The sequence below is a fragment of the Nematolebias whitei genome, chromosome 16, assembly GCF_014905685.2.
Source record: "Nematolebias whitei isolate Nwh7 chromosome 16, NemWhi1, whole genome shotgun sequence".
NCBI classification, from domain to species: domain Eukaryota; kingdom Metazoa; phylum Chordata; class Actinopteri; order Cyprinodontiformes; family Rivulidae; genus Nematolebias; species Nematolebias whitei.
In genome coordinates, this window is record NC_056513.1 from 15,293,576 (window position 1) to 15,307,828 (window position 14,253).

The 14,253-nt window shown below is 40.2% G+C and overlaps 1 protein-coding gene across 2 annotated transcripts in view; it reads right to left on the bottom strand.

Annotated features, from left to right (window-relative positions):
• Positions 1 to 6,160, bottom strand: part of LOC119422362 (protein kinase C beta type) — a 60,566-nt gene extending 54,406 nt beyond the window's left edge. For both annotated transcript variants that reach the window (XM_037689723.1, XM_037689722.1), the window contains exons 1-2: positions 5,607 to 6,160; positions 5,104 to 5,135 (exon numbers count right to left, since the gene is read on the bottom strand). In XM_037689723.1, coding sequence (XP_037545651.1) covers positions 5,104 to 5,135; positions 5,607 to 5,770 — 196 coding nt within the window. In that variant the 5' untranslated portion in view covers positions 5,771 to 6,160. The remainder of the gene's footprint in view (positions 1 to 5,103; positions 5,136 to 5,606) is intronic.
• Positions 6,161 to 14,253: the final 8,093 nt, after the last annotated feature.

A 14,253-nucleotide genomic window follows, 5' to 3' on the forward strand; every position in this document is an offset into this window, starting at 1 on the left:
CCATCACAGGGACATCCTGGACAGGTCTCCAGTCCATCACAGGGACACCCTGGACAGGTCTCCAGTCCATCACAGGGACACATAGAGAGAAATGAGAAACATCCATTCACTCTCTCACTCACACCTAGGGACAATTTAGAGTTACCAATTAGAGTTAATAATTATTATTATTAAGTTTTTGGTCTGTGGGAGGAAACCACCAAGGTAGCAGCAAAGTGCATTTCTTTAAAGCCATAGAAGTAAAAAAAAATCAATGTTTTTATTTGATTTTTTGTGTAGTTAAAAAAACCCACTACACTTGCATCATTCACTACAAAAAGTCTACCATATAATTTGCAATAAATGAGTGAAATCAGCAGTCGTATTTTGTTGCCAACAAACACGAGTCATTTGTTTCAACCGAACATTGACGGATACACGTTGGACAATCAGCATGCAACAAACAGTGAGTCAGTAAAATAATCCCTGGATGTAAACAGAGTCAGAGGAATGATGGGATTAGAGACACCAGATCGAGCTTGAAAAAGGAACGTTCTTCTCGTTTCTTCTGAAAAGAAACAGCAACTAAAAAGCTTTAAACAGCCAGAAGTAGTCTTTTAGGGAGAAGAAACCAAGCGGTGGAGAGTGTTAAAGCAAACTTTGGAGTTAAGCTCATATGCGAATGAGTTGTGCTATGTTCTGAACTCTAACAGGAGATTTTCTGTAACTGATCGCAGAATTTTGTTGTAAACAAGGAATATTTCTGGTTTTCTTGTGCAATTTTTACAAAACCCCTGATAAGTTTAAGTTGCACAAACCCCCAAGCAATCAGTCAATGGCTAAACAAAACAATTACAATCAAAAACAGAAAAATTGTGTATTTTGATATTTTATATGGGTTCAAAGAATGCTAGGCCTTTAATAAAATGTATGCAATTTTGAATGGATAAACAGAAGACAGCAGCTCCCTCTGCTAAAATTGATATACAAAGAAAACATTCGTTAGCATCATGTGTTTTCATTTGCTGGCTTTCTATGAATGATCAGGGGAGACAGGCTAATACCCAGATTAGATTTGTCTGTTACTGTGTGAAAAAGTGCTCTAGATTAGAGCAAATTAACATTTCTTCTTAAATTTGATAATAACTAATTGGCAAATTTCAAACAATATTATCGTTTATCGCAATAATTTCTGAGACAATTAATCGTCCAGCAATATTTGTTATCGTGACAGGCCTATATTTATATCAATATTTGTAAAATCGATGAAGCTTTAACCATTTTTGAGTTGGTTAATTTCCATTAGTGGCAGCCATCCTAAACTGGGTCAGCTGCAAAAGTTAACCAGCTGTGGATGTACAGCTAACAGCTACATTCTGATAATGTTTCATAAATGTGTTGTTTCGTGAAACATAAAGAAATGTTTCATAAATATCCATCCAGTGGTTCATGAGATAATCCTAACAGACAGCATTTACACCTTGGCAATAAGTTTTAAAAGCAGATCTTGCACCAGCTGTTAATAAAGTATGTGTTGGGGACAGCAGTGGCTCCTGCGCATAAATATTAATGGGGCGGACATTCATTTCCTTAATAACCACATAAATGTTACAATTTGTTGTACATTTTTTGTGAAAATAGACTTAATGTTGTCTAATATTTATTTAATTACTGGAAGATTTTTTTGTGCGCAATTTGTCAGCCGTTTCCTCCCTGTCACAGTTCAAGGTTGTGTCTGGTGAAAACAATCTGGTCTAATGATTAAACCAGAGAAACAGGCGCCTCCCACACCCGCATCCACCCGAAACGGGAGTATTTTTCATTTTAACTGGGTAAAATTAAACAGACAGGTGCACAGCTTACTGGATTTTATTTATAAATTGATTTTAAGTAATTATTATCCTGATGCATGCTCAATAATCCAGGTAGAAAAATCCAAAAAAGTTCAATCTGGTCCTCTGGACATTTTTTTTTTTTTGAATGTCCAGAGGACCAGATTGAACTTTTTTGGATTAAGTAATTATTCCACAGAAAAACTCCACATTACCAAAGTTAAATGGGGGAAACAACAGTGAAGTAATTCTATCCATCCATCCATTATATTTGCCCGCTTCTTCCTTTTCAAGTTGCGGGGGTCACTGGTGCCCATGTCCAGCCATCACTGTGTGAGAGGCTGGGGACACCCCTGGACAGACAAATGCAACAACCATTCACTCTCTCACTCACACTTAGGGACAATTTAGAGTTACCAGTCATGAACGTTTTTGGTCTGTGGGAGGAAACCAGAGTACTTAAAGGATACCTACGCATACACATACAAACTCCACCCAGAAAGGCCCCCAGCCGGGATTTGAACCGGGGCATACCTGCTCACTGAGAGGCAGCAACTCTACCAACTGTGCCACCCCAGGTGACTCTAAACCCATACTAAAAAAAGGATAAAAGTTAAAAAATTATATACTTTAAAGCTCCAAGCAGGGTTTGAACCCGCAGGCACTTGGCTACGTATGTCTTCCTCAGTTTTGTGTGTTCTGTTCGGGTCCCCTCAGTCTGCTCCAAATTGGATTCATACAGATTATCTCCACTGATGGACACAGCAGGTTTCACTACCACCATTCCTACATTTGATGAGCTCATGTTAGGTCTAGTGTTAGTAGTGGTCATATTGATGTGCTAAAACCAGCAGAATGCGTCCATGGGGCAGAATATTTTATGCCCCAATGAGACTCTATTGAAGCTGCCTGTTCCAGTATCTGCAGACAGGGGGAGATATGATAAATAAAATAATTAATCTGCTGACAAACGTGGTTGGTGACCTCTACAGCCCCATAGCAGTAAAAAAAAAGTAAAATTAAACTTTTAAATTACATTTAAAATTGTCAACATAATTGAAAACCACAAAGAACAAAACAATATGCATCAAGCTAAGTAAATAAGTAATTTACATAATATATTAGGAGGAACTAGGCCTGTCACAATAACAAATTTTGCTGGGTGATTACATGTCCCAAAAATTATTGCGATAAATGATAATATTGGTTGAAATTTAACAATAATTAATTGTCAATTTTTAGAAGAAATGTTGATTTGTTTGGAGTGTAGTACCTTTCTTGACCACCTGATGGCAGTATAAGACTGTTTGAACCAAAGGATGGATAGTTGAGCAGCAATCTCTTTAAGAAAAATGGGAAGGAGGCCCCTTGACGTTAACATGGGCTGACATGGTGACATGGCGGACGCTCGGCGAGCTGAGCTCTTTAGCATAGCATTTTTCACACAAAGCTTTTAATAAAAAAAATCAGTAAACAAGTTCTCAGCTTCTTTTTTCGGAGAAAACAACTTTTTACACCAAGGCAAGGGTTTCAACCGTGAACTTTGGAGCTTCGACAAGACGGAGGTTTATTCCCGAGGTCGGCCTGTTAGCTTAGCTCGTAGCTTAGCTTCTCAGCTTAGCTGCTTTTAATGACCCAAAAACTGATTTTTTTTTTTTTAAGTGAAAGGGAGAGGTCAGTGAAGAGCACCGGAGTTGAGCCGCGTCTTCAGAAGAAAGAGAGACACACGAAGAAACAATAAAGCCGGTAAATGAAAATGAGGTTGATAATTTTCATTCATCATGCGATTAATTGATTTATTGTTTATCGCGACAGGCCTAGGAGGAACTACTTTGTGGGGCGAATTAACTTTTTACGTGAGGCAGCGCTTCCACCTGCCATGGCTGCGTCTGGTTAGGGTTCAATCTCAGCAACTACCACACCAGATTGGAGCTCATCTGTAAATATGAGGTACGTGTTATGGAGTATAGCCATTTTTTGTGTTTGCGAAGGTCGCTTAGCTGTGACGGCCATCTTAAATGAGATTGGCTCTAACAGTAATCAGTTGTGGACGTACACTCAATGATTGCTTTTGAGTTTAATTAAAATCCATCCAGTGGTTCATGATATATTTGCTTAAGTTTGAAACAAAACACACATGAGGACAAAAATATTATCACTCTGCATGATAAAAAAAAAATACATTTACTCCTAAAGAGAAGGGGACTTTCCTTATTTATCAGCTTGTCTTTTTTCAGTTATCTGGTGGAAACTAAGCAGGAAACCTGATCTGACAGCAGAGCAAGCTGCAGGACCTCGGCTGGCCTGCACTGTGGATGAATACTACATACGTTATCAGTTCACGGTAAGTCACCAGCTTACTATAGTACACTCTCTCACACATATGCACCATTATTTTCTTTACCGTTTTATGCATTTCCTGTCTCGCCACCAGAGCTGGTGACAAGCCTGCAGAGAACTTCAGCTGCGTTCCTCTTTTTTATTTTAACTTTATAAAAATAAAAGAACAATTGTGCAACTCTTTTAACTTGGCGAGTCTAATTTGGAAACTGCGGTCGTCTTCTTATTGAGCCTCTCAGCTGGTCACATGGCAAAGTTCAGGTGGTTGTCTGCAATGGACCAGTGAAGAAGAGGAAGTGATACTGGGAGCAGAACAAAGTTTGCTGCAGTACGGCACACACGCCTTTAAAAACACCGTACTATGTTTTGTGCAGAAGGGCCGGTGTTTATTATTTTTTTGGAATCCATTTTGTGCAGAGGTCCGTGTCTAGACAACCACCCACCCACCCACCACCACCATCATCATCATGATGGACTGCCTGCCCACCCACAGACACACACATCGCCACCCACCCACACACAAAATAACCCCCCCCCCCCACCATTTTACAGCTCCGCTCAACATGTCAGGCTCGGTGTTAAAGAGGGAAAAATGCAACTTTCTGGTGCAGCCATCTCCCTCTCAGAACCAGACATCTCAGCTTTCAGGACTCTTACGCCTCCTTCTACTCTTACAGCTCACACCGTCTCCTCAGCAGGCGCCTCCTCGAAGTGTTCTCACTCTCATTTATCAACGCTGGCAAGCACCTGCTTTGGGTTTAACACCTGCCTGCCAACACAAACGTTCATCAACGAAGAGGCCAACAGGTCACTCTGACAGTCCTGCAGCCCTGAACACACACACACACACACACACGCACACACACCAGCACTCCTTCAGACAGCGAGCATCCGTCCACACACCCACAGCCATATGCAGCGGAGCGATTTGTGAATGAGCCGCTGCTCTTACCTTGGCACTGGAATCCCTGCTTCCCAAAGCCCCTGTGGACAGAGACAGTGATGAGAAATGTCAGGAATTCACTGGCGCGCGCGCGCGCGCGCACGCACGCACCGGTTACATATTCAGTCATACATCAACACACAGCTGTAGCAGAGAGGCAGCAGCGACGGCGGGGCCCCTTGTCTCCATCAGCATTCCTCTAGTTTATCAGAGGAGCCTGTCGGGGGCCCGATGCGGTAAAAGCGCCGAGCGGCAGCGGCTGCAAACCCCCCCGCACACCCCGCACACCCCCCAACAGGCCCCGCGGTGCTGTCGCATTGAAGAGGACTGCGGAGAACCGCCGTGTTTTTTTTTTTTTTTATGACGGGGACAGTGAATGCATCACTGCGGTGTTCAGTGTCCACACAGGGCGGATTAGAGCCGCAGCAGCAGCAAGTGATTCACCTGTGTCCTTTCCGCTCCTCGCGCACGCACACACACATATACACTCACACTGGCGCGCGCTCACTCACCAGATGAAGTCCGTACAGTGGCTGCAGAAGGTCGGCTGCTTGAAGAAGCGCGCGATGAACTTGTGGTTCTTCACCTCGTGCACATTCTTCTGACGCAGGGCTCCCTGGCGGGCGAAGCCGCGCGCGCTCTCCGGTGCCTCTCCGTCGCTGTTGGGGTCAGCCATCTTAACGAGGAAGCGGCGGCGGTCCGAGAGGTACGAAGGGTGAGCAAAGAGACGACAGAGAGGGAGACACGACGGAGGCGGCGAGGCGAAACGACAGGTACCTCCTCCTCCTCCTTCGTCTTACCCTTCTCCTCCTCTCCGCCCCGCTGTCCGCCTCGGTGTCGCTCGTGCCGCCGGTGTTCCTGACGGTCTGCGTCCAGCTCGCGCTCAAGCTGCTGCTGTTTCTTCCGGTGGGTCCGCGTGCGGCGCGCCTGCCTGCTTCCCTGTTCGCAGCAGAGGGTTGCAGCTCTTTCTCTCTCACAGACGTACGAACACGCACTGCACGCGCCGGGTCTTCTAACTACAAGGCGCGCGCAGACTTGTCTGTCGAAGTTGAAGCTCAAGTCCTGCAGACTTCTTCTTCACTAGTTGGTTGCTCAAAGGCACCCGGGCCCCAGATTCATTTAGCTGTTATTATCTGTACAGCACGTGCTCAAACACGATCTTGTAGCCTCGTTTGAAACTGAGGTGTCGAAATTAGAAAATGTGATATTTAATTTGTTAGCTTCTTTAGCTATTGTTTAGCTACTTTTAGTCTCCAACTACTGTTTTGTTAATTTTAGCTTGACTTTTGCTCATTGTGGCTAGACTTTTGTAACTTTTTAGGTTTTTAACTTTTGCTACTTTTGGGTTTTAGATATTATTATTTTGCTACTTTTAGCTATTAGCTAGCCTTTTGCTAATTTTAGCTTCTAGTTATTTTGTTACTTTTATCGTCAATCTATTATTTAGTTTCTTTTAGCTTCTAGATATTTTAGTTTGTATTTATTGTTTTTTTTTTTTTTGCTTTTAGCTTTTTTGTACTGTTTAGTTATTTTTAGTTTTTATCAATTTTTTGCTAATTTTAGCTTCTAGCTCTAGTTGCATTTTTAGCTTCTAGCTATATTTTTGTTACTTTTAGCTTCTAGCTAGTTTGTTTTGTTTTAGCTTTTATTTGTTGTTATTGCTTTAGCTTTTATCTACTGTTTAGTTGCTTTTAGTTTTTATCTATTGTTTTGTTACTTTAAGCTTCTGGCTATTTTGTTTTAGCTTTTATTTATTGTTTTATTGCTTTTAGCTTTTATCTGCTGTTTAGTTAATTTTAGATTTCATCCATTTGTTTGCTAATTTTAGCTTAAAGCTATTGTTTTGTTACTTTTAGCTTCTAGCTATTGTTTTGCTTTAGTTTTTATCTATTTTGTTACATTTAGCTTATTGTTTTGTTACTTTTAGCTTCTAGCTATAGTTTTGTTGCTTTTTCGTATTAGCCTTTTGCTAATTTTTGCTTCTATTGTTTCATTACCTTTACCTTCTAACCATTGTTTTGTTTTAGCTTATCTATTTAGTTATTTTTATATATTGTTTTGTTACTTTCAGCTTCTGGCTACTGTTTTGCTCATTTTAATTAGCAATTCGCTACTTTTATTTTTTAACTGTTCGTTTTATTTTAGCTTCTAGATAGCGTTTTGTTTCTTGTAGCTCCAACAACTTGCAGCCTCCACAATTTTTATTCACAGAAAAAAATACATTTCTCTCGTTTGTATCCTGATGCATGCTTTTTTGCAGCTCCTCAGACTGAAGAAGTCTTTTGGTTAAAAGACGAAACGTTTCAACAAAGAAGAATCTGTCCAGAGGACCTGACTCGACCTTATTAGTTTCTCTAGTTTGTGTTTTAATTATGTTCACTTTAAATAAAAATGTATTCATCAACAGACAAAAGTCAGCTTAAACCACAAACGTCTTAGCTTTATGTAATCATTGTCTATGTCTGTTCAACATGTGTGTTCCCTGCTGAGAAAAAAAAAAAAAACTTGATTCTTCAGCTGTGATTAGACTAAATCACAGTTTCACCCGTTTCATTTATCATCTATTAACAGATTTACACAAGCTCTTAAAAATAAGGAACAAAATGTGTTTTTTAATCCAAATCTTCACCTCGAAAGAGCCCAGTTTACAAATGAGCCACACAAAGACAAAAAGTAATGCAGTCGTTTAAAACCCTAAGATGTTTTCTCAGCTGGCTCAGAAACAGGACTACTGTCCTCGCAGAGCAAAAGAAGAGAATCAATTTATTGATCAAAGTAGGTTTGATGCTGCTATGATAGGTGGTGACTCGCCCTTTTCAGCTGCGCTCTTTCCACGTGGGCCGATCGACAAACGATTCCGCTGGTGGCAAACTGGAGCTGCATCGAGCGGGGAGCAGCTTTACATCAGTGGACGTTATGTATATGCAGGACGTTTTAGTGGCACTTATTTAACATTTTCATTGTTTCTGGTTTTTGTTTCTGCTTCTGTGTACATGCACACTTAATTTGACTCTCACTGTCATAATCTAGGTGAGTTGGAGCCTCTTGTTAGGTACAAATTCTGTTGGATTATGATGTTAAAGTTATAGTTTTAGCTGAAACAACACTGTTTTTTGTACCTAATGTAAACCTTTTGGTTCAGATCATAAATCAGAGTTAAGACAATATATTTTGTCTTTGCACAATGTCAAAAAGCAAAGGAGAATACAGCCTGTGCAAATGTTTGTGTGTCTGTTAACAAAACATCTCATGAACGAATGGACACATTTTAAGGAATCTTTATGAAAGAAATAATTAAATGTACATCTACAGCTGATTAACTTTGGGAGTCATCTTATTCCAAGATGGCCACCACAGCTGATCGACATTAGCCAACACCAACATGGGTACAGCTCTGTCAGTTTGGCAAATGTTAAGCTGTAATTTGTTGTGGTAGTTGTTTAGAGTCATCTTCAACACATTCTGGATGTGCTCTGTCGCTGCAGGTTTTTCTAGACAAAAATATGTTTAACATTAATCTGGAGAAATATGAATTAGGTTTGTTAATTTAAAGTAAATCATTAAATATCTAAAGAAATTGCATTTCCTGCGATAATGCATTGTGAAAGCTTATTGCAGAAGAACTTGTTAAAAAAAACAGCTGAAATTAGCTAAAAAAATAAAAAACATTCTGAAATGTAGATGAAATGGAAGAACAAGCCCAATTTAGTAGAAAGGACATATTTGCTGAGTTAGGTTTAAATGAACAGAAGTGAGCAAAAAAAAGGCAGAAATAAGCTTTAAAAAAATGGCCGAAAAGTAGCTGAAAGGGCTGAAAGAAGCTTAAGCTACCAGAAGGAAGTGGAAAGAACTGAAATGAGCTAAAAAAAAAAAGGGGGGGGGGGGGGAGTGGAATTTGCTGAAAAAAGTAAAAACAGCATCAAAAGAGCTACACAGTAGCTGAAAGAGTAACATAAGCAGAAACTAGCAGAAAAAAAGAAAAGCTGACATTAGCATAAATAAGTTAATCAGGCTGACAGAAAATAGTGGAAATTTTATGAAAAAAGCTGAAGTTGGCAACAAAAAAAACCTGCTGAAAAGTAGCTAAAAAGGCAGCATTACAGAAGGAAGTAGAGAGAGCACAGTTTTGCTGAATTAAGCTGGAAAACGTTGAAATGAGTGCAAAAAATGTGTAATTAGCTGAAAAAGCTTAAATTAGTATAAACACAGCTAAATAGTAGTAGAAATGGCAGAAAAAGCTGAAACTTACAGAAAGAAGCTGAACGGAGCAAAACTGCTAAAATAACAGAAAGTAGCTGAAAAAAGTTTACATTTGCACAAGGAAGCTGAAATAAGAAAACCGATCTAAAGATTTAAAGGATGTAAAATGAGCTCAATTCGTTTTCTATGAGAAAAAATTGGTAGAAACGGGTCAATATTTCAAAAAGCTAAAGTTGCACCAATACCAAAAGTCATAACACCCTTTTCCTGAATGAGTTGAACGTTTTGATACATGATTTGTTGTAATAGCACAAAAATTTTGGGACGAGAAAGATGCAGAAAAACGTACGGAAGAAAAATGGATCACAATGGTGTGACTGCTTCATAAACATTCACACTATTAGCGATGTTAGTATAACTGCTGATACATCTAACTAGCATTTCGTTGTAGTAATGGTTGTCGAGTAGCAGCCTCTAAATTAGTATGATCTATTGGGTATTTTCTCTTTATAACTGTACTTTATCTAAAATGTTATAAATATGCATTCATGCCAGTCTCCTTGACAAGAAAAATAATTGTTTTTAAATCATGTTTCTTCATCAAACAGGTGTGTGTGTGGGTCTAATTTGAATTGAGGTAATCGGGCGTCCCCTTTGATTGCGCGTAGATTCAGCTGAGCCTTTAATCTCTTTTCAGCAGACATGCTGTGTGTGGGAGGTTGTGTGTGAAAGATGGAAACCGCTGCCTCTTGAATATCCGAGCCTGTGATGTTACTGGTTTCATGTGAGGGAGAGAGTGAGGTGGGGGGCTTAAAAGAAAGGTGTTCATTTGTCACCTGCCAACCGCTCCAAACAGACGCGTAGCTGGACCCGAGCGTTCAACGAACAGCCTGTTTTAGAAATACGTGGATTATTATGCAAGTATGCAAAACATTTCATTGGGTGCAGCAAACACACGAACCGTCTTCCACTGTGGGGTTCGAAACACACCGCTGCTTTTGTTTGGGTCGAGTTTAGACACAAAGTATTGAAAATCGTTCACATATTTTATGTTACATCACAAGTTTGTTCATGGAGGAGTGTATATGTGGAGAGATCATTTTATCATTAAAGGAGTGGTCATTCCCAGGATGTGTCTGGAGGTTTCTGCATGAAATTGCCGTGTCTTGTTCTAGATCATGGCTTCAAACGTGACATTAGCCAACACAAACCTAACTCTAGCCTTAAACATTAAATTACATTACTTTAAAGATATTTTGTAGGGATGCACGATATTGGATTTTTGTCCGATATGTTAAAAACGTATTTGGCCGATACCGATGCCGATTTGTTTTAACAACGTTAGTCACCTGCGATGCTGTCTCACTTGTGGAGGCTTGTTCCAGGTTCCTAGCTGCTGTGGGATCTGCTGCACTCTTGTGCATGAAGGACAGACTTTTAAGTTCAAAGTTTTTCTCTTTCCATTGTGCCGTAAGACTAATCATGCTAACGGGGCTAACACGACGTCCAAATGTCTGTGGTAAAACTCACCCAAGTGCTATCGGCTATTAGCTTCTCAATGACGTTGGAAATGACGGCGTGTAACTCGGGTAAGGTTACATCGGAAAAATATCTCGGACTGGAGACGATGTAGCGAGGCTCAACGTAGTCCAAAAATCTTGGGAATCTGACATCCTCAACAAAAAAAAATTTCAACACCGCCGACGTTTTGACTTCTTCCTCTCCGCCGTGATCAGATCAAGTAGGCGTGCGTGACGTCATCGACCATGAGATCCTCATTTCTAGGCTGGAGCAGTGGGTGGGCATCACAGGATCAGCCGTCAAGTGTTTCAGATCCTACCTCGCTGACAGATCCTTTTGTGTCTCCATCAAAGATTTTAGTTCAGCATCGGCATCGCTTAAATGGGGGGGGGGGGGTACCACAAGGGTCCATCTTCGGTCCCCTTTCTGTTTTCTTTAAACCTGCTGCCGCTAGGTACTATTTTCCGGAAACACAACATACCCTTTCACTTATACGCCGATGACTGTCAAATTTACATCCCCCTAGGACACAATGGTACACGCTCTATTCAACCTGTTTGACTGCCTGGCTGACATCAGAGACTGGATGGCTTTAAATTTCTTGCGGCAGCCCGATGTTTAACCAGTACAGGCAAAAGAGAGCACATTACACCAGTTTTGGCCTCCCTGCACTGGCTACTGGTTCACTTTCAATATCCAGTTCAAAATACTCTTGTATGGCTATAAATCACTGAACAGCTCTGCACCCTCCTGTCTCACTGATCTGCTGCAGCTGTATGGCCCACTGAGGTCAGCGGACCAGCTGCTTCTCACAGTTCCAGGAACTTGTCTTAAGCGCAGAGGTGACAGGGCCTTCTCTGTCGCAGGCCCAAGACTTTGGAACGAGTTACCTCTGCTTGTCAGGCAGACCCCTCCCTCACAGTTTTTAAATCCCACTTAAAAACCCACTACTATTCCCTGGCTTTCAACACTTTATGATCTGTGTTGAACCTGTATGCATCACACTGTGTTAGTCATTATGTTATTATCTGCTATTATTTTGTTTCTATATTTGGATTTTACATCAATGTGTTGCTGTGTGCTTTGCCTGTTTGTTTCTGTTTGTACAGCACTTTGGTTGGCTCTTTAAAGTGCTTTATAAATAAAATGGTATGGTATCACGTGCTGCCGCTGCAGTCATCCTTGTCACTGGGTTGTCATACAAAAACAGCGGCTTTTATATTGGCAAGTTATTTTAATGGAATGGCCGATGTACAATATTTAACTTTATCGCTAATATCGTCTGATACCGATACCATGCCGATAATATCGTGCATCCCTAATATTTTGCTAACGTTTGATGTGGTTCTGACTGAGATTCATCTTCAACACGAACCTCGAGGACTACCAGATCATGGAATGCCGCACGAGATCACTCATTGCTAGGTTTGACCTGAACATCCAAAGCTCTGTTCGTTCTGATCATAAGGGTTTAAAACTCCTTACAGGAAGAAGTGGCAAGCGATATGCATTCTTTCCCTTCACGAGTATTTATAATTCCTGAATGAGTGAAAATTTTTAATGAAACATAAGGTGAAGTGAGAACTTGTTAAAAGTTGCCTGTTGCTCAACTTTTCTTGAAGGTGTTACTGACAACACACACACAAAAAACATTATTATTGTTTATTTATTTATGAACTTATTGTTAAGCACTTTGGTAACAGCTGCTGTTTAAATGTGCCTTATCAATAAATTTGACTTGACTAAATAATGCTTTTCATTGATACAAATCATTGGGTTTTGTAGGAGAATAAGTTAAATATTTCACTTAACATTTTAGAGCCTGTATAAGGCTGGAATAATTTCATGAAGAGTTCTTTTTGTTTGTTTTGTTTTTACTTGAAAGATAATCTGAAGAATAAAAATGTGTTTTAATAGAACTACTGCAGGAAGTACGTCCATCCATCCATCCATTATCTTTTTACCCGCTTCTTCCTTTTCGGGTCACTGGGGTCACTGGCACCCATGTCCAGTAATCACTGTGTGAGAGGCGGGGACACCCTGGGCAGGTCTCCAATCCATCACTGGGACACATAGAGACAAACGAGACAAACAACCATTCACTCTCTCACTCGCACCTAGAGGCAATTTAGAGTTACCAATCAGCCCAACATGCATGTTTTTGCTCTGTGGGAGGAAGATGGAGTACCCGGAGAAAACCCACGCATGCACGGAGGAGCATGCAGGTCCCCCGGCTGGGATTCGATCCAGCACCCTTCTCGCTGTGAGACAACAGCTCAACCAACTGCGCCACCGTGCTGCAAAACTGCAGTGAGGTACATATTGTTTCTGATTCAGAAACGTGTTTGAACTGTGAAAAGGTTTGTATGCAAAGCTCTAAAAGTTCCCTCTAAGAGTTCAAAATAAAAATGTAAAACTAACTCGTTAAAGGACAATAAATCACTTGTGTCTCTTTAATTAACAAACTGATCATTCTATATCAAAGTTCATGCTCAGTAATCGGGTAAAAATCCAACAAAGTTCAGTCACGTCACATGACTCACTGTTTAGTTTTAACAAACGTCACCTGCATGTCCTTTATCCTTTTGAATAATAATTGGATATTATTATTGTGATGTAATGCCATTTAATAAAAGTTAAACTTGCAAACTGCCTTGTGTTTTGCTGATGCGGATACTGATGCATCGATGCTCAGGTGGAATTTTACTCTTGAAGCAGTTTGATGTAATATTTAACTACTTCAGAGTAGCCCAGTTCATTCACAGAACTATCAAATCTGTGTGTCAAGACATCGTAAGTTAATTATCTTTACAATGAATGTCACATCAGATGATTATGAACATGAACTGAGCCAGATGCTTGTACATTCTTCAAAAAACAGGTTTAAACATCAGTTACTGTCTATCAGTGAGCCACATTATGCGCCAGAGGATAAACTTTGTGGTATTCTGCCCCCTGGTGGCTAAACTAAAAAATAGCCACCTAAATTTAATGATTGCGTAACCGCCTAAAGACCCGCCTACCTGTCCACTGCTCATTGGTCAAAATCTCACAGCGACGTACATGATTGGTCAGATTGTATCTTCCGTCCGAGCTCCAGGAACGCAATGTAAATACTCAGTTAAATTTTAAATTCAACCTTTATTTATTCAGGTTAGTCTTATTGAGCCTCGACGACTCATTTACAAGAGAGACCTATTTTAAACAAAAAAACAGATGACAACAGTAGACAATCATAAAAAAAGCATATAAAAAGATAAGTAAATTCAAGAAATTATATAAAAACCGTACAAAAACAGCTACATTCATAAAGTATGGATTCAACATAGTGTGCAGGAAATGTGTTAAACATAACTTGTTTTAATTTTTAATATTTTTTTATTAAAGGAGTGAGTGTATGAAGGAGGAAAAGCTGCGTTAAAGTTAAAAGTTTAATTT